Source organism: Cajanus cajan, chromosome 2, assembly GCF_000230855.2.
Source record: "Cajanus cajan strain Asha chromosome 2, NIPB_CcT2T_4, whole genome shotgun sequence".
In the NCBI taxonomy this organism is placed as follows: Eukaryota; Viridiplantae; Streptophyta; class Magnoliopsida; order Fabales; family Fabaceae; genus Cajanus; species Cajanus cajan.
In genome coordinates this window covers 71,402,743-71,427,639 of record NC_138518.1, presented here as the reverse complement: position 1 = coordinate 71,427,639, position 24,897 = coordinate 71,402,743, and the positions used below count along the sequence as shown (strand labels likewise).

At 33.7% G+C, this 24,897-nt stretch overlaps 3 protein-coding genes across 4 annotated transcripts; all 3 read left to right on the top strand.

Moving 5' to 3' along the window:
• Positions 1 to 2,413: 2,413 nt before the first annotated feature.
• On the top strand, positions 2,414 to 4,494 carry LOC109813198 (uncharacterized). The gene is made up of 2 exons (XM_020377340.3): positions 2,414 to 3,475; positions 4,297 to 4,494. Exon 1 carries the CDS (start codon positions 2,673 to 2,675, stop codon positions 3,471 to 3,473), a length of 801 nt encoding a protein of 266 aa, XP_020232929.1. The 5' UTR covers positions 2,414 to 2,672; the 3' UTR covers positions 3,474 to 3,475; positions 4,297 to 4,494.
• Positions 4,495 to 5,967: 1,473 nt separating this feature from the next.
• LOC109813199 (uncharacterized) lies at positions 5,968 to 11,344 on the top strand. 2 transcript variants are annotated; one of them, XM_083068926.1, is made up of 3 exons: positions 5,968 to 7,041; positions 8,286 to 8,318; positions 11,123 to 11,344. In XM_083068926.1, the coding sequence occupies exon 1, from the start codon at positions 6,446 to 6,448 to the stop codon at positions 7,037 to 7,039; it is 594 nt and encodes a 197-aa protein (XP_082925052.1). In that variant the 5' UTR covers positions 5,968 to 6,445; the 3' UTR covers positions 7,040 to 7,041; positions 8,286 to 8,318; positions 11,123 to 11,344. The 2 variants fall into 2 exon arrangements, with proteins under 2 accessions (XP_082925052.1, XP_020232932.1); XM_020377343.3 differs by lacking the exon at positions 8,286 to 8,318 and having other exon boundaries at positions 5,973 to 7,041.
• Positions 11,345 to 15,726: 4,382 nt separating this feature from the next.
• Positions 15,727 to 24,197, top strand: LOC145954523 (uncharacterized). The gene is made up of 2 exons (XM_083068925.1): positions 15,727 to 17,934; positions 18,544 to 24,197. Exon 2 carries the CDS (start codon positions 19,025 to 19,027, stop codon positions 20,378 to 20,380), a length of 1,356 nt encoding a protein of 451 aa, XP_082925051.1. The 5' UTR covers positions 15,727 to 17,934; positions 18,544 to 19,024; the 3' UTR covers positions 20,381 to 24,197.
• Positions 24,198 to 24,897: the final 700 nt, after the last annotated feature.

Here is a 24,897-nt window from a genome sequence, read left to right as displayed (position 1 = left end):
GTTCTGGAATTGAATTTAACTCACAATGACCACTTTGGAACGGCCCGTTCTGGAGTTGAATTTAACTCACAATCACCCTTATTTTAGTAGTTTGAAACGACCCGTTACAATCTAGGAATGCCCCGTTCCAGTCTACTAACTACGTTACAAACTGAGAAGATGAGAATGAGGGATTCAGATTTAAGACGTTTTCATTCTCGGTATACAAACTGAGACAACAAACTTGCTTTCTTTCTCATCTATCTTGTTAACAAGTCATTCAGATAATCTTAAGACATGTCTAGATGAACTTCTTCTATTTATTACAAAAAATAATAAAAAATCAAAATAAACTTGTTTATAAGATAGTCTCGCCCTTGTGTTCATGAGATGGATCTTGTGCGACTCAGTAAAGGGATAACAGTCAAAGAATCCTTAGTGCTACAAAATCTAAGAGAACTTAGTCGTCGTCCTAATCTAAAAGATTCAAATGAGTGTAATCTGCCTAGACATAAAACCTTTTTCTATATATATGAGTGTCATATTAATGATATAAATTTTTTTCCTTCAATCTCAATCCCTTAAAAAATGCATAGATCTTATCCCTATAATAAGTCTATTGTATGCATTTATAATTGTACCCGAATCTATGTTGTCGATAAATAAAGCAAGTAAAACACCACTTTGCCTCATGAAGCTTCTGCCACCGTCGATTTCGGGTTAATATATAACCCAAATTCATATAATTAATACTTTGTTTTATTTTAATTTGAACTCCACCAAATTACTTATTAATTTAGGTAGGTTTAGATCTAAAAAGATTTTGATTTTATTACATGATTTTTTATAAGTAAAGATGTTTAAATTTTAAATTATATAATTGATTCAAATAAATTTTTTTATCTAATTTATTATTTATTTTTTCAAAATTTTATATATTTTTTTATATATCCAACCATTCAAATATTTTTTAGTTTGTTTGAAATTAAAATGAATAAAATTATTCATGTTTCAAATAGTTTAAATATTATAATAAATTTTTTTAAATACATGATATAAAAGAAAATTACAAATTACATTTTTAACTAATTAATAATAAAAGTTAAAGATGGACTAATTTTTGAATTTAAATAATAATTATTTTAATCTTTATTTTATTTAAATAGTTAAATTCGAATAGTGATAGATCCAAAGATTCGAATTAATCTAACTAAAATTAATCATTTTAAATGAAATTTTTAATCTATTTAAAAGAATTTTTAAACTTTTTAAATTTAATTTATGATTCTTTGTTCTCCATTTCCAGTCGCAGCTTGTTACAGAAAGCGAAAAGCAAAGCAGCATGACTAGAGGGAGCAATGATAATCCCACAGAGGGGAAAAGATTAAGGATAATTTTGGTGATTGTCTTGTTTCTTATTATTTATATTTATTTGATATTTATAATGATTATACATAATAATTTCACTTAAAGATCTTAAAAGGCCAAAGAGGTGGAATGTAGTTTTGTTGATGGACAATCTAATAGTTAAATGTTTTGATTAAGTATACCACTTCGAAATAAGTGTGGTACACGAAATTGATGAATGATATCTATATTTCTTGAATCTAATTGATGGAAAAATTTGAAGCTATTTAATGTTTGACATATATATATATATATATATATATATATATAAATCAATTTTGCTTGAGGTGGATGTAATAATCATTTCCATGATATTTGGCAACAACTCTCTCTTTAGTAATGGAACCAAGATTTGGAGTAACTTGAGCAATCGAAGAGCTAACTTGTGTTAGGTTCCTCACATCATGAAGAGGAATAAAAGGTCGATAAGATGTTGAAAAATAGCAAAATATTTGTTATACCTCTCAATAACGAAAAAATAACCGATTCAAAAAGGGCACTCAAAAAATAGCACTAGCTACCGTGAAGAGAAGGTAGAGTATTTGAGTGCAAAATAGTAATACCAGAATACATATATATTTACTTGAGTCAATAGTCTAAGAAAATGAAACAGATGTCTTTGAAAAGATCCTTGGGTCCTTTTGTGGAAAAGGAATAAAGTGGAATCACACCTCCGATTGGATTAAGACTTATATACACCCACACCAACCCATGACATTATAACATTAATTTTTTTTAATTCATTTCTCAATTATTTTATCTTCAATGATGTATATAGATAAGTAAAACAATATTAATTTTTTTATACTAATATATCTTCAAAATAATTTTATATTACCATATGCTTTATATCATTTTAATTTATATAAATGTTTTTTTGTAAAAAAATATTATCTTTATATAAATATATTTACGCGTGTTTATAATTAAATATATACTCTACCAAAAAAAATAACTTCAATAAATACATAAGGGGCTTGGAGAATCACAAAAGAAATTCTTGTTGTACTTTAATCAATAGTTTAACATTAGAAAATTGGAAGAGCATTCCTAACGATGGCAGATTATTATGATATTTAATGGTGATAAAAACTTGTTCATGATATGTGGAAGTGTCTTTACAGTGAAAAAGTATTTGCTCAAAGTCATTGAATTTGAAAGTGTTTGGCCTCTGAAAGGTGGAAATTGTGATTTTGGGCAACAAGTTGCCTGGTGAGTGGTGACTGCTTTGAAGCGAGTAGGATAGAGTGATAGAGAAAAGTGAGAGGAAAAATGAGTTAAGCAAGATGGAAAGAAGCAAGAGCAATGGGCAACGTTCTAATGATACTGCCACTGATCCCCCTGTTTTTGGTTTCTCCCAACGTGTAGGCTCCTTTAAAAACAACAAGAAGAAAAAAGACTCACAAGATTTCACGGATGCAAGGATCAGCGCGTCAAGTAAGAGAAATCGTTTTGCGCAACAACACTCTGCCGCTGAAGACCCTCATCTCCCCCCCTACAAAATCCTAGAGTCCTTTAACAACCTCCAAAACGGCTCACAAAATTTCACCAAGTCAACGACCAAGAGTTTGGGAATTGGAGAGTCCTTTAACAACCGTGGATCAGGCTCACAAGATTTCACCAAGACAAGGACCGAGAGTTTGGGAATTGGAAAGTCCTTTAACAACCATGGACCAGGCCCACAAGTTTTCAGGGATGCAAGGATCAGCGCGTCAAGTGAGAGAAATGATTTTCCGCAACAACACTCTGCCGCTGAAGACGGTCATCTCCCCCCCTGCAAAATCCTAGACTCCTTTAACAACCACCAAAACGGTTCACAAAATTTCACCAGGACAACGATTGACAGTTTGGGAACTAGAGATTCCTTTAACAACGGTGGATCAGGCTTACAAGATTACATGGATGCACACATTCGCTGTGTCCACTGCACCTCCGGAATTCTTAAATTCTGCAACGACACCGGCAACTGGGTTTCAAATCTTTTACCAAAGCTTTCCACCCTACTCACCGGCCGCCCCGGAATTCGTCACTCCTTCAACTGCCCCACCGGATCCCAAAATTTCAAGGGTGCCAGCATTATTGTTTAAGGGTACCTGTCTCGTCTTTTCTCTCTATCACCTTTCATAACTTTTTTAAATAAAACAATCACACTTTTATCCCTTTTATTTTTATTACTTCTCTGCTTTTCTGTTTCACACTTTCAATTCTGCACTATAAGTTATGATCCCAGGATTCCTCTAAAAGGAAAAGGAATTAGTGTAGGTTCAAGTCAAACATTATGATTTTTTTGTGAACTGAGGAGATGAGAACGAGGGATTCAGATTTAAGACTTTTTCATTCTCGGTATACAAACGGAGACAACAAACTTGCTCTCTTTCTCATCTATCTTGTTAACAAGTCATTGAGATAATCTTAAGACATGTCTAGATGAACTTCTTCTATTTATTAAAAAATAATAAATAAAAAAATCAAAATAAACTTGTTTATAAGATAATCTCGCTCTTGCGTTCATGAGATGTATCTCATGCGACTCAATTATCTCAACCAAATACTGGTAATATGTCTTCTTGATAAGGGTGCACAAAAGGTATGACTCAACATATACTCTTAGGTTATTCTATGTGTATTGTTGACGATAATGTATAAGTGTAATATGTAATATTTTTACTAGCGTCACATGCACGATAACATGTCGTCTGTGTCCATTGCATAATGCATTTTATTGTTATGTGGTATTTAAATTATTGTCATAAAAGGGTGAAATGAGTTATTGTTACCAATCTGTCTATATTGTATATATGTATATGTCTTATTTGTATTTGGTTGTCCAGCTACATCTTACATCATAAGTCAAAGTGAGATGTTTCTCACTCTCCTTGTTATATTTTTCTCTATTATATATTTTTGCAGGTGATTTACATCATGAGGTTGAGGATGTTGTCGATGAGTCCTAGTACTTGCAGCTTGTCATGCTTTAAAATGATTATTGGTTTTCATGTAATAGACTCCATTGGATTTTCAGTTGTTTTTGTTTTGTTGAAAATGTGATACTTTTTATGTTGAACTTGTTGGATTTTATTTATGAAAGACCTTTCTGTTTAGTTTTAATGATTTGTATGTTATGATATGCGAAGTAAAGGGTGTCACAATCCTAATTTATATTTACATATCTAACATGATTTTAATTAGTGATTTGGATTGGGTAGACGTCTTGGTGTAAAATGGTTATATGTCTTTAAAAGAAATTTTGAAGACATATTATACTATAACTATAACTATACTTGTCCCTTCTAAAACTATATTATGTGTTTAGTATAATAATATATATAATTGTTTTAATAAACTTACATGTATATTTTTTGTTAAATATATTTTATTTTACACTAATATTAAGACATCTAATTATTATTTTGCCTAATGTCCATAAAATGGCAAAACCATTCCTAATGTTAGTAGATTATTATCCTTCACCTTTGGCTCATAGTCAACACTTAAGTGTGTTTGAATGAGTAAATTAAATGAAGTAACTTATTTGTTTAAAGAATTTTAAACTCTTTAAAGTGAAATACTTTGACTGGATGAAGAATTTACAATGAATTTAAAATCTAAATATTTATGAAAACTTTTCCATGACAAGAGATATATTGAAGTCTCTTTGTACTTATTAAGAAAAGTATTTATTCAAAGTTTTTAAATTATTAATTACTGTATTTTCAAAATTATCTTTAAAGACTTTAAAAGATCAATTTTAAAATTTTAATTAATAATTAATATTGTTATCAAAAGAAAATAATATTATTTTTTATTATAAAATAATAATATTTAAGATTAGACCAATTGAATAGTACTTGTATTTATTTATTTATTTTAAAAAATTATACAATATAATATTAATAATGAAAAAAACTCAAACATAAGCATTTATTAATCTAAAAACATAACACTTAATAAAGTTTAGACTTATTCTTAAAAAATTCTTATTATTTAATTTAATCAATATATTTTCGCACAAAATATGTTTTTTATTTGAAAATGAGTTTTTTCTTCTTCTTTTTTTACCTCTGTTGGAACGTGTCCATTTTTATAAAAAAAATGTTTTCTTATTATTATAAACCCAATCTTTAAAAAATAATTATATGATGATTTTTTCAAATATTTTATTATTATTATTATTATTATTATTATTATTATAAAAATTAAACCTGATATATTTTTTTTATTGTTATTTAGTTGACAATTTTGAAACAAAGGAAGAGGAGTTTTTTTTTTTTTTCGTCCCTGGAGTATTCACTCCTATCTCGTCTCTGGAGTATTCACTCTTATCTCGTTCCTGGAGTATCACCTTAAAGGGTGGGATAGTTGACCCCAAGATTTAACGCGGCTGCATACACAAGGCAGAATTCAAACCCCTGACCTTGCTTAAGCGTGGATCAATCCTTACCGCTGAACCACACGCTTAGATTAAAGGAAGAGGAGTATTTAGATGTGATTTAGACATAAAAAAGTAAAAAAAAAATATATGTATAATTGTATCATCTTTTAAAATAATATAAAACATAATAATAAATTTATTTTGCTAGATAAAAGTTACTTTATTGTTAATAAAAAAAATTAACTAAGTCTGGGTAAATAAATTAAAAAAAATGCAGAGGGGAGACATGAAAAAAATGGCAGTAGCTAGCGTGATGTGTGGCACGTGTGAAGGCAAATGAATGGACAGAATGGTCATTTTGGGTAACAAGTTGAAGTTGCCATGGTGACAGCTTTGAAGTTGAAGCCAGTAGTATACAGAGAGTTGAGCGGAAAAGGCTATTAAACAGATGGCAAGTGAGAGCAACCACTTCTCCCAAATCCTAGACTCCTTTAACAACCTCCTAAACGGCTCACAAGATTTCACCAATGCAACCATCAACACTTTGGGAATTCGAGATTCCTTTAACAACCGTGGATCAGGCTCACAAGTTTTCAAGGATTCACTCATTCGCTGTGCCAACCGCACCCACGGAATTCATAACTCCTTCATTTGAACAGTAAATTTGAAGCGAGAGACTTGAGCAACATGGCAAGTGAGAGCAATGGTTTTGGGCAACAACGTTCCTCTGCTAATACCAGTGGCTTACGTGTTCTCGGTTTCTCCCGAAGAATAGGCTCCTTTATAAACAACAACAACGAAGAAAACTCACAAGTTTTCACGGATGCATGGATCAGGGACCACTTCTCCCAAATCCTATACTGCTTTAACAACCTCAAAAACGGCTTACAAGATTTCACCAGGGCAACGATCTACAGTTTGAGAATTGGAGATTCCTTTAACAACCTCGAAAACGGCTTACAAGATTTCACCAGGGCAGAGATCGAGAGTTTGGGAATTCGAGATTCCTTTAACAACGGTGGATCAGGCTCACAAGTTTTCAAGGATGGACTCATTCGCTGTGCCAACCGCACCCACGGAATTCATAACTTCTTCAACCACGCCGGCAACTGGGCTGCAAATCTTTTACCAGGGTCTGTCACCCGCTCCATCTCTTTCCAGAACCCCGCCGAATTCATTGTATCTCTTTTACCAGAGTCTGTCCCCCACTCCGGAATTCATCACTCCTTCAACTGCCCCAACGGATCCCAAAATTTGAAGGGTGCCCGCATTACTGTTTAAGGGTACCTGTCTCGTCTTTTCTCTCTACCACCTTTCTAAACTTTTTTAAATAAAACAATCACACTTTTATCCCTTTTATTTCTGTTACTTCTCTGTCTGCTTTTCTCTTTCACACTTTCAATTCTGCATTATAAGTTATGAGCCCAGGATTCGTCTAAAAGGAAAAGGAATTAGTGTAGGTTCAAGTCAAACATTATGATTTTTTTGTGAACAGAGGAGATGAGAATGAGGGATTAATAGCGTGTTTGGATATACGTTGAAAACGTGGAAAACCACGTTCAACGTTAATAGCTTCCACGTTGAACGTGGTTTTTCACGTTTTCAACGTATATCCAAACACGCTCTAAGATTTACGACGTTTTCATTCTCGGTATACAAAATGAGACAACAGACTTGCTCTCTTTCTCATCTATCTTGTTAACAAGTCATTGAGATAATCTTATTTTAGATAAACTTCTTCTAAAGTATTTACTAAAAATAATATAAAAAAAATCAAAATAAACTTGTTTATAAGTTTAGAATTTAAGGTTATGTTTACAAAGCCTAATTTTCCAATGTAGAATTAGGCTTTAATATATGTTTTACCTATTAAATTGGGAGAAGAGAATTTGAGTATGAGTTGTGTCTTATTATGAAAACTCTAATATAAATATACTTTGATATTTATCTGATTTATTTGCATGTGATTAATAAAATTAAGCTTTGGTTGTTGAGTTAGAAAGTAGACATTTGAGATGTAGTTTATGATATAAAATATACCGTTAGGGAAGATCTCCTTGTGTAAAAGTTTGGAGATCAATTCTGGGTGATAGTTTGGTTTGAAAGTCTCAATCTTGTCCTTTGTGTTAATAGATTGAGATGTATCTTATGCGACTCAGTTATCTCAATCAGACCTTAGTAATATGTCCTCTTAGTGAGAGTGCATAAAGGATGTGACCTGACATGTACTCTAATGCTATTTTACATGGATTGCTAACGGTAATGCATAAGTGTGATATGTAATGTTTTTATTAATGTCACATGTATGATAACATGTAGTCCATGTCTATTACATAATGTATTTTATTATTATGTGATATTTAATTATTATGTCATAAAGAGTTATTGTTATCAATTTGTCTATGTTGTGTATATATGTATATGTCTTATTTGTATTTGGTTGTCCGGCTGCATCTTACATCATGAGTTAGAGTGAGATGTTTCTCACTTTCCTTGTTATGTTTTTCTCTTTTGTATGTTCTTGTAGGTGATTTATATCATGAAGTTGAAGATGTTGTTGGTGAGGCCTAGTACTTGCAATTGGGATTATCTTTTTTTGTCATGTTTTGAGATAATTATTAATTTTTTTTGTAATAGATTTCATTGGGATTTTAGTTGATTTTGTTTTGTTGAAAACGTGATACCTTTTATATTGAACATGCTAAAATTTATTTATGAAGGACCTTTCTATTTAGTTTTAATGATTTGTGTGTTATATAATATGCGGGTTAGAGGGTGTCACAATTGTAACGTCATGGAAATACCGAGCTATTTGATAGATATACTCTATATATTTATGTATGTATGTATGCATGTATGTATATGTTGTTTATATGGATTTGGATTGGATTATGGAGATGTGAATTTGAAATGTACTTACCTCTATGCATGTTGTATGCTGATGTGATTTTGATTAGTTGTTTAAGCATGGTAGTGATTTTATAGTATGAAATGAGAGGTTAATGTTTTGAGAGGTTTATATCGGCATGTGTGTGCATGAATTTGGTGAATGATGCATTGTACACCATTATACTGAATTGGTACTAAGAGGGAAGAAGACTGATCACCTTCCTTCGCATCTTAGTTAAGTGAAGTATTATGACATGCAACTCATTATTCCAAGCATATGTATCTGAAAGTGATGTTTGTTTGTGTGTTAATACATGTTGCATTTCATATGGTGGTGAGTTGTGCGTATTGCATGAAAAGGAATATGATGGGTAGGAGATTGAAGGATATGAACATAAGATAAATCCGGTCTTTCTGAGTGAATTTGAGGTTGTTTTAGAGCTTAGGGAGTTGAAATAATTCAAGGAATAGAATATTTGAGGTAAATAGTTGCTAAGGGTGAAATTTGAAAATTTTAGAAAATGACTATATATAGGGACTTAGGACCGGAGGGTCTCATTTGTCAGACAGGGACAGTTCTAGAGAGAGAAAGTAGAGAGAGGGGCTCTGGTCCGGAGGGAAGCTGAGGACACATTTGGGAAGCTTATCAAGCCAAAATCAATCTTCACAACTGGAGTTTTAAGAGATTTGGCCTCTAAAGCCTTGAAAAGGGAGATTAAAGTTTGAGTTGGGATTTGAGGGTTTTGTCCAAATCTTTCATTTCTAAGGTTTCTAAGGTAAGGATAGTACTTATAAGACTTAATCTAGTATGTATGAGTTTGAAATATCATATTAATTCCATGATTTATGCCTGATTAAGGATGGATTGAGGGGAAAGGATTTTGGTTGTGGTTTCTTCATGATTTCCATGGATTAATGGTTAACACTTGATTTTATTGCTTAAAATTTTGTTTTTGGATATTGTTTATGCTTTATAATGGTTCGAACTCATGTAATTTGGATTGGATTCATGATTGGAACGAATTTTCAAGGTTTTCGAGGGTTTCTGGTTGTAAATGCGCCGGGCGCAGTTCTTGGCGCTAGGCGTGAATTCATCAGAGACCATCATTGCCAAATCACGCCAGGCGCGAGGTTAGTCGCACCGAGCGCAATATCAGACGTGGTCCTTGTGTTTTGGTTACTGATATTGCGCCGGGTGCAGCATAATTGTGTCGGGTGCAGCATAATTGCGTTGGGCGCAATGACCTCTGTAGGTCTCTGTTTGAGTTTTGAGCCGGGCGGGATTTTAGTGCGCCGGGCGTGAGTATGTTAGTCTTGAAGTCTTCATGAAATTTGTAGCCTTGGATGTTAGCTTTCCAATGGCGTTGGAATCACCCAAAAAGGAGGTCTAGAACGCCAGATATGACTGTTTTAGTGAACAGGGGTCAAGCTGCCAGCATTGGTTATAGTTGTTGCAGTTTTTAGAATTTTAACAACGTAGATGATGGAATTAGGACTTGATGTCTTCATAAGAGTTGTAGGAAATCTTCTTATATTTCATATGAGATAAAGATGAGCATGATAGGAGTAGTATAACTCTTGATATGTTGTTTTATGTGAAGATTGTCATTTCATAAAGAGTGATTTGGTTAAATTGATAGTTGTTTTGGGTGTTTAATTATTTATGTTGTTATATTGAGTAATTTGGCATGGTTATGGAAAAGTTTGTATGTAATTATGGAATATGCTATGTGTTTTTGGTTTGGAAAGCTAATAGGACTTAGAGGAGTAAGGTTATGGTATGGATTGGGAGATCTCTTGGTGAGATCAGGATATAATCTTTGGGAAAATATGGAATTTGGGAGTCCCATGGTGAGGATTCCAATATGGAACTTTTTCAAAGATTATATAATAAACCACTTCAGATGTTAGGTGGATTCTAAAGTACTTCTCTAAGTATTTTATTTGTTACTAGTATGGGGGCAAGGCCGAGTCATACCGATGGATGAAGTGGCCGCGATCACCAGGGTTACGTGACGACGTAACCCAATTGTATATTTTCCATGAGAGGTTTGGTGTGGGACATGGGCAGGTGACATGTTCACGAATTCAACACTTGGTTTGGATGTGTTGAGGTCAACATTTGGTTTGGATGTGTTGGCTACTTCATGGGATTATAGAGTGGTGTGACTTTGGTTTGGATGTGAAATATGTATGCATTTGGTATGGATTGTATACATTGGTTTTGGATTCTTTATTATCATAGAATATGTATGCATTGACATGAATGTGTATATATTGGATTTTGGATTGGTTTATATTTGGCATGGAAATGACTTGTTATAATGTTGTCATTCCCTTGGTATGGATACATATTGTTGATGAATATCTAGTTTAATGATATTTCATTTTATTGTATTATGGTTGGTTTTATACGTGCTAATCCTTATATTTCCATGATGTGGACTATGATGATCTCACTCTGTGGGGGAGCAGATCAGGTGTGAGGCTTTGGGATGACAAGGAGTCTTTTGGTAGCTGCTTTGAGAAGTGACTAGATTTAGAGCTTGACCAGCACCTAGGGTGTCCCTTTTGATGTTTTCATGATGTTGTACATTCATTATCTTTTTGGATGATTGTATAACCCTACTGATGATGACCCTTTTTAAAAATTATGTTTTATATGATGAAAACAATTTACACGTCATTTTATATTTACACTCTAGTGTAACTGGCCTTTGCTCTATTTTCTTTATTATATATTATTTTATTTTAGTTGTCATATTAGTTGTTGATGTGACGGCCTAAGGCGGGTCGTTACAACAATTCTAATTTATATTTACATATCTAGCATGATTTTAATTAGTGATTTGGATTAAGTAAACTTTCGTCTTGGTGTAAAATGGTTTTATGCCCTCAAAGGAAATTTTTTAAGCTTAAATGTCATGGATGACATCATATGTGTTCCAATATAGGGATAGTAGCCAGAGAACCCTTAGTGGTGCAAGCTCTAAGAAAATCTAGTCGTCATCTTGTCCTAGAATATCCAATTGAGTGTAACTTGCCTACACATAACATCCTTTTTCTATATATATAAGTGTCATATTAAGGATATGGATCTTTTTCCTTCAATCTCAATCCCCTAAAAAAACGTATGGATCTTATCCCTATAATAGATCTATTGTCTGCATTGTAATTGTACTCAAACCTATGCGAGAATCGTGGCTTTGATTAAATCTTAAGGAGTTATCTCGATAAGCAATTCGTGAGTGATCTTGAAATATGACATTCTCGGTCGGATGGGGATTAAAAGGGTAAAAAGCCCTTCATACTTGTTTGCTAATAGCGTGAGGGACCTCTATTTAACTTAATCAATTAGAGATATGTTTGGTTAAATGAAGAGCCTGTGTGATCAATTAGAGATTTAGAAAGTATAATATGATGAATTATTATTGAAAATTAAAGAAAATTTTAATGATTGTCTTGTTTCTTATTATTTATATTTATTTGATATTTATAATAATTATACATAATATTTTCACTTAAAGACCTTGAAAGGTCAAAGAGGTGGAATGTAACTTTGTTGATGGACAATTTAATGGCTAAATGTTTTGGCTAAGTATACCACTTCGAAATAAGTGTGGTATAGGAAATTGATAAATGATATCTATATTTCTTGAATCTGGTTGATGGAAAAGTTTGCATCTATTTTCGTTATGTTCGTTAACTCCATATTTTCTCTAAGAATGTAGAAATATTTCATTGGTTGAATTAAATCATCTGTGAAGTGTACGAGGATGTCATGTTATCATTATTTATTAAGAAAAAGGCATTTAATGCATGTGTTAAATTTTTATTTTCCAAAAAAAAGAAAGAAAAAATATATTTTTTTATGTAGCAATTTGAGTTAACGGTAATTTATGTACCGTTATAATTATGTACAATTATTTAAGTATATATAAATTCCATGATACATGAATATAATAGTATTTCCCTTAATAGAGTTATGTACAGTTAGTTGGAAATAAACCGGAACTGAAAGAGGGAGAGATAACTTTTTTCAGACATATATTGACTTTTATCATTTATGTCTTTCTTTCATATCCAAAGTCTATTGTAATACCCAATATAAGTGCTTTTCATGAAGTGGATGGAATATACTAGGTTTTAATTGAGAAGTTTTTCATTTATGGCTACAATGTTGCCTTTCTATTTCATGCTTGTTTTGTCTGTTTTAATTAAATTACATGATGAAAATATACGAACAAAACAAACCTACCCTAAGCGATATTAGATCAGATGTTCCCCGTTGAATGTACGCAAAACTTAGCCTTTGAATTTATTAATATTATTAATTTACTAATATTCACTTTTTTTAATTTCGGTTGCTAATTATTTAATTTTCTAATTACTTTTATGCAAACATATCGCTTGGATTTTAGTTTATTATTTTTAAATAATAAAAATATAAGTTCTATATGACTTAATTTTTATGTTTGTAGATCATTATAACAAATAACATTCACTTGATTGAAAATAACTTCACCTCTGAAGCATCTAGCTAAGGACAAGATAATCGTTTAATTCAATAAAAAAAATCCCTAGGTTGATAAGTGTATTTTAAATTTAGTGAAATTTATAGTCAAATTCATATATTATTGTTGTGTTGGTCATAAAAATTAAAATGACAATTACAAGTCTAAATTTTCATCTACAACAGCTACGACTCCAATATTATTTTGGTGCTATTTACGACCGTAACAATCTGGATCAAACAAGAATTTGATCAAGTCTTATTATTATAGAACTTTTTATATATATATTTGGTGTAAGTCATAATAATTTAATATATAATAGTCACATTTTATATCACAACAACTGCAATAGCTACGATTGTAATGACCATAATTTTGATCTATAAATAACCTCAATATGTTGCTTTTACTCTTTTGAGTTGTAAACATTAATGGATAATCGGATTGCCTCTTAAACTGAATAAGTAAATAATATTAATAACAAAAAGATTCCTCAAATATAAAATAAAATAAAAAATAAAAATCCATTAATTCAAATAACTTGATACATATGTTCCTTAATTAAAGACAGGGTTTAACCTCCCACTTGATCTGATTTTTAATCATACACATAATTTTTCATACCTAAAAGATAGAAAAGATTAATTCAAATTAAGTTGCTTAATATCTCCCTTTTAATTTTAACACTCAAACGTTGTCTGCGCAATCATTGAAAGTTTTTAATAAACTTCGTCAAATTAAGTTTTTTTTTTTCACATTATTTAACGGTTAAAGTTAAACTCATATTTAGAAATACGTTATTCAAGTCCTTCAACTAGCTACACCGAAGTCAAATATAGGTGTTTCTAAAGTTAAAGCTATCATGATCATGTGCCTTCTCTTGGGACAACCTAGTTACTTTCCTTTAATGACTTTCTAATCCAATTATATATTATACATGAAATATGTAACATTTTAATCGATGATCTTACCTTATATTATTTGAGGGAAAAAACATATATAAGCTATACATCAAAGGAACAATGTGTTCCAAGTTCCAACTCCAATGGAATACTTATCTATTTCAAAAAAGTTAATTTCATCTGAAATGTTTATTTTTGCACGTCATTTCCTTGCATGACATTTAATTTTCATATATAATTATGTGCCGACCTGATCAAGACATAAATTCGATCATGAATTGTTGGGATGCAAACAAAGTCTCACATCATTCAAACAAGAAAATGGACATGAGTTTATATACACACAGTTGTTTTTATTGGTCACTAGTGCAAAAATTAGATTTAAAATTAGACTTTTAAGATCGATTATAAGGTAACCGATCTTAAAAATGACGCGGTGACAATTTTGTAAATAAAATGAACATTTTTAAGATCGGTTCAAATTTAACCGATCTTAAAAGTACTTTTAAGATCGGTTATTTTATGACCGATCTTAAAAGGTATGTCTGACACAACTTTTAAGATCGATTACAAAAGAACCGATCTTAAAAGTTGTATTAGCCATAACTTTTAAGATCGGTTATAAAATAACCGATCTTAAAAGTACTTTTAAGATCGGTTATTTCAGAACTGATTTTGTATGTAGTATACAAAATCGGTTCTTAAATAACCGATTTTAAAAGTATCGTCAGAAACCTTTTATATTTCCCTCCAATGAATTCTCTTTAATCTTTCCCTCTATTCGTTTTTCTACTCTCTCAAACGCTCTCATTTTCTAAAGAGGTAAATTTCGTTGTTGTTTTCGTTTTCGTTTTCCTCTTCTTATGTCTCTTTTCGTTTTCTCATGCGCTTCTCTTGTTTCTGTTTTCAGGTTCATTTTTGCTAAATTTCGAAGCTGGAACGACCCGTTCTGAAAGGAGAACGGCCCGTTCTGCATGGAGAATGACCTGTTCTGCATGGAGAACGACCCGTTCTCCTTTCAGTACGGGGCGTTCTGCTTGGAGAACGACCCGTTCTGAAAGGAGAACGGCCCGTTCTCCAAGCAGAACGGGCCGTACAAAAGGAGAATGGGTCGTTCTGACTTCGTTCTTCAAAAATTCTCTTTTAACAATCTGGAACGGCCCGTTCCAGTTTATTTTTTTTTCTCGGCCAGAACTTTTAAAATCGGTTATAAGACAACCGATCTTAAAAGTTAACTTTTAAAATCGGTTAAATAACCCATTTTAAAAGTCTAATTTTTAAAATCGGCTCTTTTAAAATTGGTTACGGAACCGATTTTAAAAGTGAAAAATAACCGATTTTAAAAGCCTTTTTTCCACTAGTGGGTTGAGAGGCCTTTTGGGTGATGTCCAAAAGCAAAACCGTGAGGGTTTGGGCCCAAAGCGGACAATATCTCACCAATGTAGAGACATGTGTATATGTGTGGTAACCCCCCTTGTGCACAACAAGTGGTATCACTCTTGATGCTAGCACTCTTCCTAGTATTGATGAAGAGAAGGAGTATATGAATATGGTTCCTTATTCTAGTGCTGTTGGGAGCTTAATGTATGTCATGGTTTGTACAAGACTAGATTTGGCTCATGTTGTGAGTGTGGTTAGCAGATTTATGAGTAATCCTGGAAAGGCTCACTGGGAGGCTGTGAAGTGGATTATGCGATATTTGAAAGGTACTAGTAATATTTGCTTAGTTTATGGTTCTAATGATATTGGGTGTGGTCTTATTGGCTATGCAGATTCTGACTATGGTGGAGATCTCGTGAGGAGAAGATCTTTGACATGTTATATCTTCACTCTTTATGGTTGTGCTGTAAGTTGGAAAACAACACTTCAACCTACTGTTGCTTTGTCTACCACTAAAGCGGAATACATGTCCTTGACAGAAAGGGTTAAAGAAGGTATATGGTTGCAAGGTCTTATTGATAGTTTGGGTTTGAATGTGCAGAGATGTATACTTTATTGTGATAGTCAAAGTGCTTTGTGTTTGACAAAAAATCCGGTCTATCATGAAAGATCAAAGCATATTGATGTCAGATTGAATTTCATACGAGATGTAATTGAAGACAAATTGTTCTCCATAGAGAAGATAGCTACGGTAGACAATCCAGCAGATATGTTCTAAACCTTTGTCTTTTGAAAAGTTTAAGCATAACTTGGACTTGGTGAATGTTCGCATCGCTTGAGACCCTTCGAGAAGAATATGCAGGAGAGTTGTTCTTGGTTACTGGTGAAAATTGAAGTCAAGGTGGAGAATTGTTGAGATGCCTTGAATTTATATCTTGTTTGTTACTATTTCTATCTTTATTTTGGGTTGTAATGAGGCTGTTATATTTTATCTTTGTTATAAGGCTAAAAGGCATCTGTATCATAATCTCTATTCATTCAGAAATAAGAAACTCTTGAACTGTCCGTGGACGTAGGTCACACGGACGACTGAACCACGTAATTTGTGTGTCGTCTTCTTTCTCTTGATCTTTTTCTTTTACATATTGTCATAACATGAATATTATAAGATAATATGTCGATATAAACTCAATCATGTAAATAAAAAAATAAAAAAATTAATCTATGTGCTTGATTAGATATATGAGTCAATAGGAGGTTACCAAATCAAACGGATAATTAAAATAATAAAAAATTACAGTTTAATCCTAAACAAAACTACCATAAAACTGTTTTAAAATAAACTGAAGAAACTCAAAATTCAACAAGAGTACCGAGAAAACAATAAAAAAAAAAATGAAAACAAATCAGCTTTTGATTTTAAAATTATGATATTTATGGGTCCCAAAAACTTGTCCATGATATGTTGAAGTCTCTTTATACGGGAAAAAGTATATGATGAAGGAAATTACTATGGGATTCTTGTAAATTGAGATGCTTTTATATAATCTATTTTTTAAACTAATGAAAATAATATAAAATGTGAACTCTTTTTTATTTTTCTTTTCTTTTCTTTTACACTAAATGATATATTATCAACAAACAAATGATCTAAATAATTAACTTATCATTTCTGTTCATCAAATATTAGTCTAAATATTTTAAATCGTTTTGTAAAATTGAAAAAAAAATTAAGAAAAATATTATAAGATTTTATTTGTTGAAATTGAGAGAGATTTTATAAAAAAATTTATTTAATTTGCTCTTTGTAATTTATACATAAGTGTAAAAAATTTCAATTTATCATGATTCTTAATATATTGAAAATATTCTTATTAAATCCAAATATTATATATATAGAGAGAGAGAACTTTAAATAAATATATATTAAAATAAAAAATATATATAAACATGTTAAAAATGAAATACTTATAAATCAAATGGTGAAATATTTAGAAAAATAAAAATAAAAATCCTTTAAATATAAAAAGATATGGTAGAATATGTGATTTGGTCAAAGTCGTTGGTCTTTGAATTCATTTGAACAATAAGTTGCCGGGTGAGTAGAAGGATAGAGTGATAGAGAAAGTTGAGCAACATGGCAAGTGAGAGCAATTCTGTTACTACCATAAATGGCTTCCGTGTTCTCGGTTTCTCCCGAAGCATAGGCTCCTTTAGAAACAACAAGAAGGAAAAAAGATGAGAGCCATGTTTTTCCGCAACATGTACACGACCCTCATCTCCACTCCTACGAAACCCAAGAGTCCTTTAACATCAAGATTACACCAGGGCAACCATCAACAGTTTGGGAATTGGAGATTCCTTTAACAAACGTGGATCAGGCTCACAAGTTTTCAAGGATGCACTCATTCGCTGTGTCCACCCCACCTCTGGAATTCTTAACTTCTTCAACCACGCCGGCAACTGGGCTGCAAATCTTTTACAAAAGCTTGTGAGCCTGTCTCGTCTTTTCTCTCTATCACCTTTCATAACTTTTTTAAATAAAATAATCACACTTTTATCCCTTTTATTTTTGTTACTTCTCTGTCTGCTTTTCTGTAGTGTAGGCTCAAGGTCAAACATTATGATTTTTTTGTGTGAACTGAGGACATGAGAATGAGGGATTAAGATTTAAGACGTTTTCATTCTCGGTATACAAACTGAGACAACAAACTTGCTCTCTTTCTCATCTATCTTGTTAACAAGTCATTGAGATAAGTCTCGATGAACTTCTTCTATTCATTAAAATAAAAAATATAAAAAACAAAATAAACTTGTTTATAAGATAATCTCGTACTTTGTGCCCATGGGATGTATTTTATGCGATTCAATTATTTCAACCAAATCCTAGTAATATGTCCTCTTAACGAGGGTGCACAGAATGTGTGACCCAACATATACTCTTAAGATATTCTATGTGTATTGCTGACGACAATGCACAAGTGTGATATGTAATATTTTTACTAGCGTCACATGCATGATAACATGTAGTCCATGTCCATTGCATAATACATTTTATTGTTATGTGGTATTTAATTATTATTTGTATTTGGTTGTCTAGTGTAACAAGCCCACATTGGCCAAGATAAGGAAATGAGAGTCAAGGTCCACATGGCTCAACAGAAAATGGAATGAATGAGCAAATGATTGGCAATCAGATGAAGACAAATTCGGTTATGCAAGAAGGACACGTAGAGCAATTTCCTTGGATCATGCACCCCAGGAAAAGTGACCGAATGAAACGTGAGAATGTGCGCCTAAGGGGATACGTGATGGGCCAGTGATTTTCCTTTTAAAGAATCTCTCAGGATGAATAAGAGTAGTGATGATTGTTGCATTGAATTCTCTCTCTCATCTTATTCTCTCTGTCCCTCATCCCCCTTCAGAGTACCTCTTGGTACTTATTTCTTATACTGTCTGACAAGCATCCTCATTAATAATACAACGTACTTCCCTGAGTTTTCCAAAATTACTTTTTCATTCAATTTTCTATGCTGTAGTAATTGCACTTGTTTCATTTGGTGCTTTCATCATCGTCTGCAATGGCAGAAAACACACGCATGAGAGAAATGCAAGGTGATATCAGAGATCTTAAGGAGGCGGTAGAGTACTTAAAACAACGAGATGTTGAGCATTCGTTACAGAGCCAACAACAAACTGCTGCACTTCATGAGCTGAAAGAGATGCTTCAGGCTTTGACTACCGGATCTCCAACCAACACAATTGCTCATCCTCAATGGACCAAACCACCGTTTCAGGTAAGGAACGTTAAAATTGACTTTCCTCGGTTCGATGGTACGGAAGTGTTGTCATGGATTTTTAAGGCTGAACAATTTTTTGATTTCTATGATACTCCGGATGAACATCGAATGACTATAGCTGCTGTGCATTTGGACAAGGATGTTGTACAGTGGTTCCAAATGATCACTCGAATGCAGTCTTTTCAGTCATGGAAACAATTTACTAAGGCGTTGGAATCTGAGTTTGGACCATCTCCTTTTGAATGTCCAAGATCCACTCTCTTTAAACTTTCCCAAACTACCTCAGTAAATGAGTATTATATGGAATTCATATCACTTGCAAATCGTGTCTATGGTATAAGTCCAGATGCCTTATTAGATTGCTTTATAAGTGGCCTCAAACCAGAAATCAAACGTGATGTCATTGCCCAAAGCCCTTTATCCTTAATCAAAGCCGTTTCCTTAGCCAAGCTTTTTGAAGAAAAATACAATACTAAACCAAAAATCAGTTACACAAAACCAGCCAACACACCAACCACATATACTTATCCCAAATTTCACAACTCACAACCACCATTATTACCCACACCTAACCAAAAACCTAGCTATCCAAACACTCAAAACCCACAAATTACCCCAGCCAACCCTATCAGAAAAATGACACAGGCAGAGATGCAAGTAAGAAGGGAAAAAGGTCTCTGCTACACATGTGATGAAAAGTTCACACCACAACATAGATGCCCCAATAGACACTTTATGATTTTGCAAGTGGATGATGACCCTTCCATTATTGAAGCTGAAACACAGGACTCTGCTGCTGCAGCAATTATTCCAGATCAGGAACATCACCTCTCTTTTAATGCTCTGAAGGGTAACAGTGGCCTTGGTACAATTCGATTCACTGGTCAGCTAAAAGGTCATCCTGTGAAAATCCTCTTGGATAGTGGAAGTTCAGATAATTTTCTTCAACCAAGAGTGGCTCAGTTTCTGAAGTTACCAATTCAACCTGCGGAGCAGTTTAAGGTGATGGTGGGTAATGGTCATTCCATGACAGGCGTAATTTCTGATTTGGTTGTGGACGTTCAAGGCCATCAAATTCATTGTCCTGTATACCTCTTACCTGTGGCAGGCGCTAACTTGATTTTGGGTGCAGCCTGATTATCTACACTAGGTCCTCATGTGGCTGATTATAGTGCTTTACAATTCAAATTTATGTTGAATGATCAGTTTATTACATTGCAAGGTGAGAGACCTGTCTTGCCTCAGCAGGCTCAATACCAACACATCCGTCGGTTACAACATATTGCTGCTATAGCAGAATGTTTCACTATTCAGTTACAAGCTCCTGACTGTATTGCGGATGAATTAACAGATCTTCCAAAGGACCTAGATCCTGAACTAGCTTTGATACTTCTTACCTACAAAGGAGTTTTTAATACACCCACAGGTTTACCTCCTCAGAGATCACATGATCATGCCATTCCTTTATTGGAAGGTTCCAATCCAGTGAAAGTAAAGCCTTATAGATATGCTCACAGCCAAAAATCTGCTATTGAACAAATGGTACAACTGATGTTAACAGAGGGTATCATACAGCCTAGTACAAGCCCATTTTCCTCTCCAATCCTCTTAGTAAAAAAGAAGGATGGATCTTGGAGGTTCTGTACTGATTATAGGGCTTTGAACAACATCACTGTAAAGGACAGCTTCCCTATGCCAACAGTGGATGAATTGCTCGATGAATTACATGGTGCTCAGTTTTTCTCAAAGCTGGATTTACGGTCTGGTTATCACCAAATTTTGGTCAAACCAGAGGATAGGCACAAAACAGCTTTCAGAACACATCAAGGGCATTATGAGTGGTTTGTTATGCCTTTTGGCCTCACTAATGCTCCTGCTTCATTTCAACATCTCATGAATGACATTTTTCGATCCTTACTACGAAGGTGTGTGCTAGTATTTTTTGATGACATTCTAATTTACAGCCCTACTTGGTCTGCTCATTTACAAGATTTGGAGAAGGTGTTACAAATCCTGCAGCAACATTCATTGTTTGCTAAACTCTCTAAATGTGTTTTTGGCACAAAACAAGTAGAGTACCTAGGCCATACAGTGTCGCAGAGAGGGGTGGCTATGGATCAGGCAAAAATTGAGGCAATTTTGGCTTGGCCAGAGCCCAAAAATGTTAAGCACTTGAGGGGATTTTTGGGTATCACTGGCTATTACAGACGTTTCATAAGACAGTATGCAACAATAGCTGAGCCACTGACTGATCTTCTCAAAAAGGATGCCTTCACTTGGACTGCTAAAGCTGCTGCTGCTTTTCATGCTTTGAGAAATGCAGTGACCACGGCCCCGGTTTTAGCCTTGCCTGATTTCTCTAAGCCTTTTATATTGGAAACCGATGCTTCTGGCATAGGTATCGGTGCTGTGTTAAGCCAGACTAAGCATCCCATAACCTATTTCTCAAAAAAAAATGTCTCCTAGAATGCAGAAACAGCCAGCTTATTCTAGGGAATTATATGCTATCACTGAATCATTAGCAAAATTCAGACATTATTTGCTTGGTCATCCCTTCATCATCAGGACAGATCAGAAGAGTATAAGGCATTTGGCAGACCAATCAATTCACACACCTGAGCAGGAGAACTGGTTACATAAGTTTTTGGGCTTTGACTTTAAAATTGAATATAAGCCAGGGAAGGACAACATTGTCGCTGATGCCTTGTCCAGGTCCTTCTATCTTGCTTGGTCTGAAACAGTACCTCATTTTCTACAGCAGTTGAAGACAGCAATTTCCTCAGATTCTCATTGGCAGATGGAATTAACAAATTGCTCATTAAACAAGCCCAGCAGTCCTCATATAACAAGCAGGGACGGTTTGCTATTTTGGAAGGGAAGGTTAATCATTCCTCAAGGTTCTGACCTTATCAAACAAATTCTGAATGAATACCATGACTCTACTGTGGGTGGACACTCAGGTGTGGCTCGAACAACAGCCCGCATCAAAAATGAATTTTACTGGCCTAAAATGAAGTTTGACATTCAGTCTTATGTACAACAATGTGTTATCTGTCAACAAGCAAAGCATCTGAACACTAAGCCTGCAGGACTCCTTCAACCATTACCAATTCCTTCTCAAATTTGGGAGGATATTGCTATGGATTTTATTACAGGGTTGCCAATAGTTAAAGGGTATTCTGTGATACTAGTGGTGGTGGACAGGCTATCAAAATATGGTCATTTCCAGCCACTAAAGCCTGATTTTACAAGTTTACAAGTTGCTGAAGCTTTCATTAGCTCTATAGTCAGACTTCATGGCATTCCAAAAACCATAGTTTCTAATAGAGACAGGGTCTTTATGAGCAGATTTTGGCAACAGCTTTTCACATTGCAAGGAACAACATTGGCCATGTCCTCAGCATATCACCCCCAGTCAGATGGTCAGACTGAAGCTCTTAACAAATGCTTGGAGATGTATCTTAGGTGTTTTTCAAGCCAAAATCCTAAAGATTGGGTGAAGTTGTTGCCCTGGGCTGAGTACTGGTATAATACTTCATTTCATCACAGTTTGGGGATGACTCCTTTTCAAGCTGTTTATGGCCGACTACCACCTGCTATTATTAGATATGCACCTTCTCAGTATGATATACAAGCAGTGCAGGATGTGTTACACTCCAGAGACATACTGCTGGCCAAGCTCAAAGACAATTTGATTCAAGCATAGCAGCACATGAAACTACAAGCAGACAGGCATAAACAAGACATTGTATTTGCTGAAGGGGATAAAGTGTGGGTTAGGTTGCAGCCATATAGGCAGCACTCAGTGGCCTTGAGACAGAATCAGAAGTTGAGCATGAAGTATTTTGGTCCATTCACCATTACTCAAAGAATTGGCAAAGTAGCTTATAAACTTGCTCTTCCTGCAACAGCCAAGATACATCCTGTTTTCCATGTGTCTCAATTGAAAGCATTTCGCGGCAATGAGGTTATTACTCAAATACCAACTCCTTTGTTAATTGATGAAAAGGGACTTGCTTTACAACCAAAGGCCATATTGCAACACAGAACAATTCTCAAGAAGCACAAACAGATTCCACAGGTTCTAGTCCATTGGGAAGGTCAGCAACCAGAGGAGGCCTCATGGGAAGACAGAAACACCATTGAACAATCTTATCCTCTTTTCAACCTTGAGGACAAGGTTGTTTTCAATGGGGGAGGTAATGTAACAAGCCCACATTGGCCAAGAGAAGGAAATGAGAGTCAAGGTCCACATGGCTCAACAGAAAATGGAATGAATGAGCAAATGATTGGAAATCAGATGAAGACAAATTCGGTTATGCAAGAAGGACACGTGGAGAAATTTCCTTGGATCATGCACCCCAGGAAAAGTGACCGAATGAAACGTGAGAATGTGCGCCTAAGGGGATACGTGATGGGCCAGTGATTTTCCTTTTAAAGAATCTCTCAGGATGAATAAGAGTAGTGATGATTGTTGCATTGAATTCTCTCTCTCATCTTATTCTCTCTGTCCCTCATCCCCCTTCAGAGTACCTCTTGGTACTTATTTCTTATACTGTCTGACAAGCATCCTCATTAATAATACAACGTACTTCCCTGAGTTTTCCAAAATTACTGTTTCATTCAATTTTCTATGCTGTAGTAATTGCACTTGTTTCATCTAGTTACATCTTATATCATAAGTCAAAGTGAGATGTTTCTCATTCTCCTTGTATTTTTTTTCTATTGTATATTCTTGCAGGTGATTTACATCATGAGATTGAGGATGTTGTCGATGAGTCCTAGTACTTGCTGTTGGAATTATCTTCTTTTGTCATGCTTTGAGATGATTATTAGTTTTCTTGTAATAGACTCCATTGGATTTTCGGTTGGTTTTGTTTTGTTGAAAATGTGATACTTTTTATGTTGAACACGTTGGATTTTATTTATGAAAAACCTTTATGTTTAGTTTTAATGATTTGTATGTTATGATATGCGAGGTAAAAGGTGTCGTAATCCTAATTTATATTTACATATCTAGCATGATTTTAATTAGTGATTCTGATTGGGTAGACGTCTTGCTGTAAAATGGTTATATGTCCTCAAAAGAAATTTGTTAATCTTAAATGTCATGGATGACATCATGTGGTCCAATAAAGGAATAATAGTCAAAGAACCCTTAGTACTACAAGTTCTAAGAGAACTTAGTTGTACGTCGTCCTAATTTAGAAGATTCAAATGAGTATAATCTACTCAGACATAGAACCTTTTTTCTATATATATGAGTGTCATATTAAGGATATGAATCTTTTTTCTTCAATCTCAATCCCTTAAAAAATGCATGGATCTTATCCCTATAATAAGTCTATTGTATGCATTTATAATTGTACCCGAATCTATGTGAGAATTATTAACTTGATTAACTCTCGGGGAGTTAACTTGATAAACAATATGTGAGTGATCCTGAAAATTGACCTTCTCGATTGGATGGTGATTAGAAGGATAAAGAGCCCTTCATACTTTTTTGTTAATAGCATGAGGAATCTTTATACGACCTAATCAAATGGAGTTATATTTGGTTAAATAAGAAGCCTGTTCGATTAATTGAAACCCTAGAAAGTATGATATAAAATGATGAATACGTTATTGTTAAATATTAAGGATAACTTTGATAA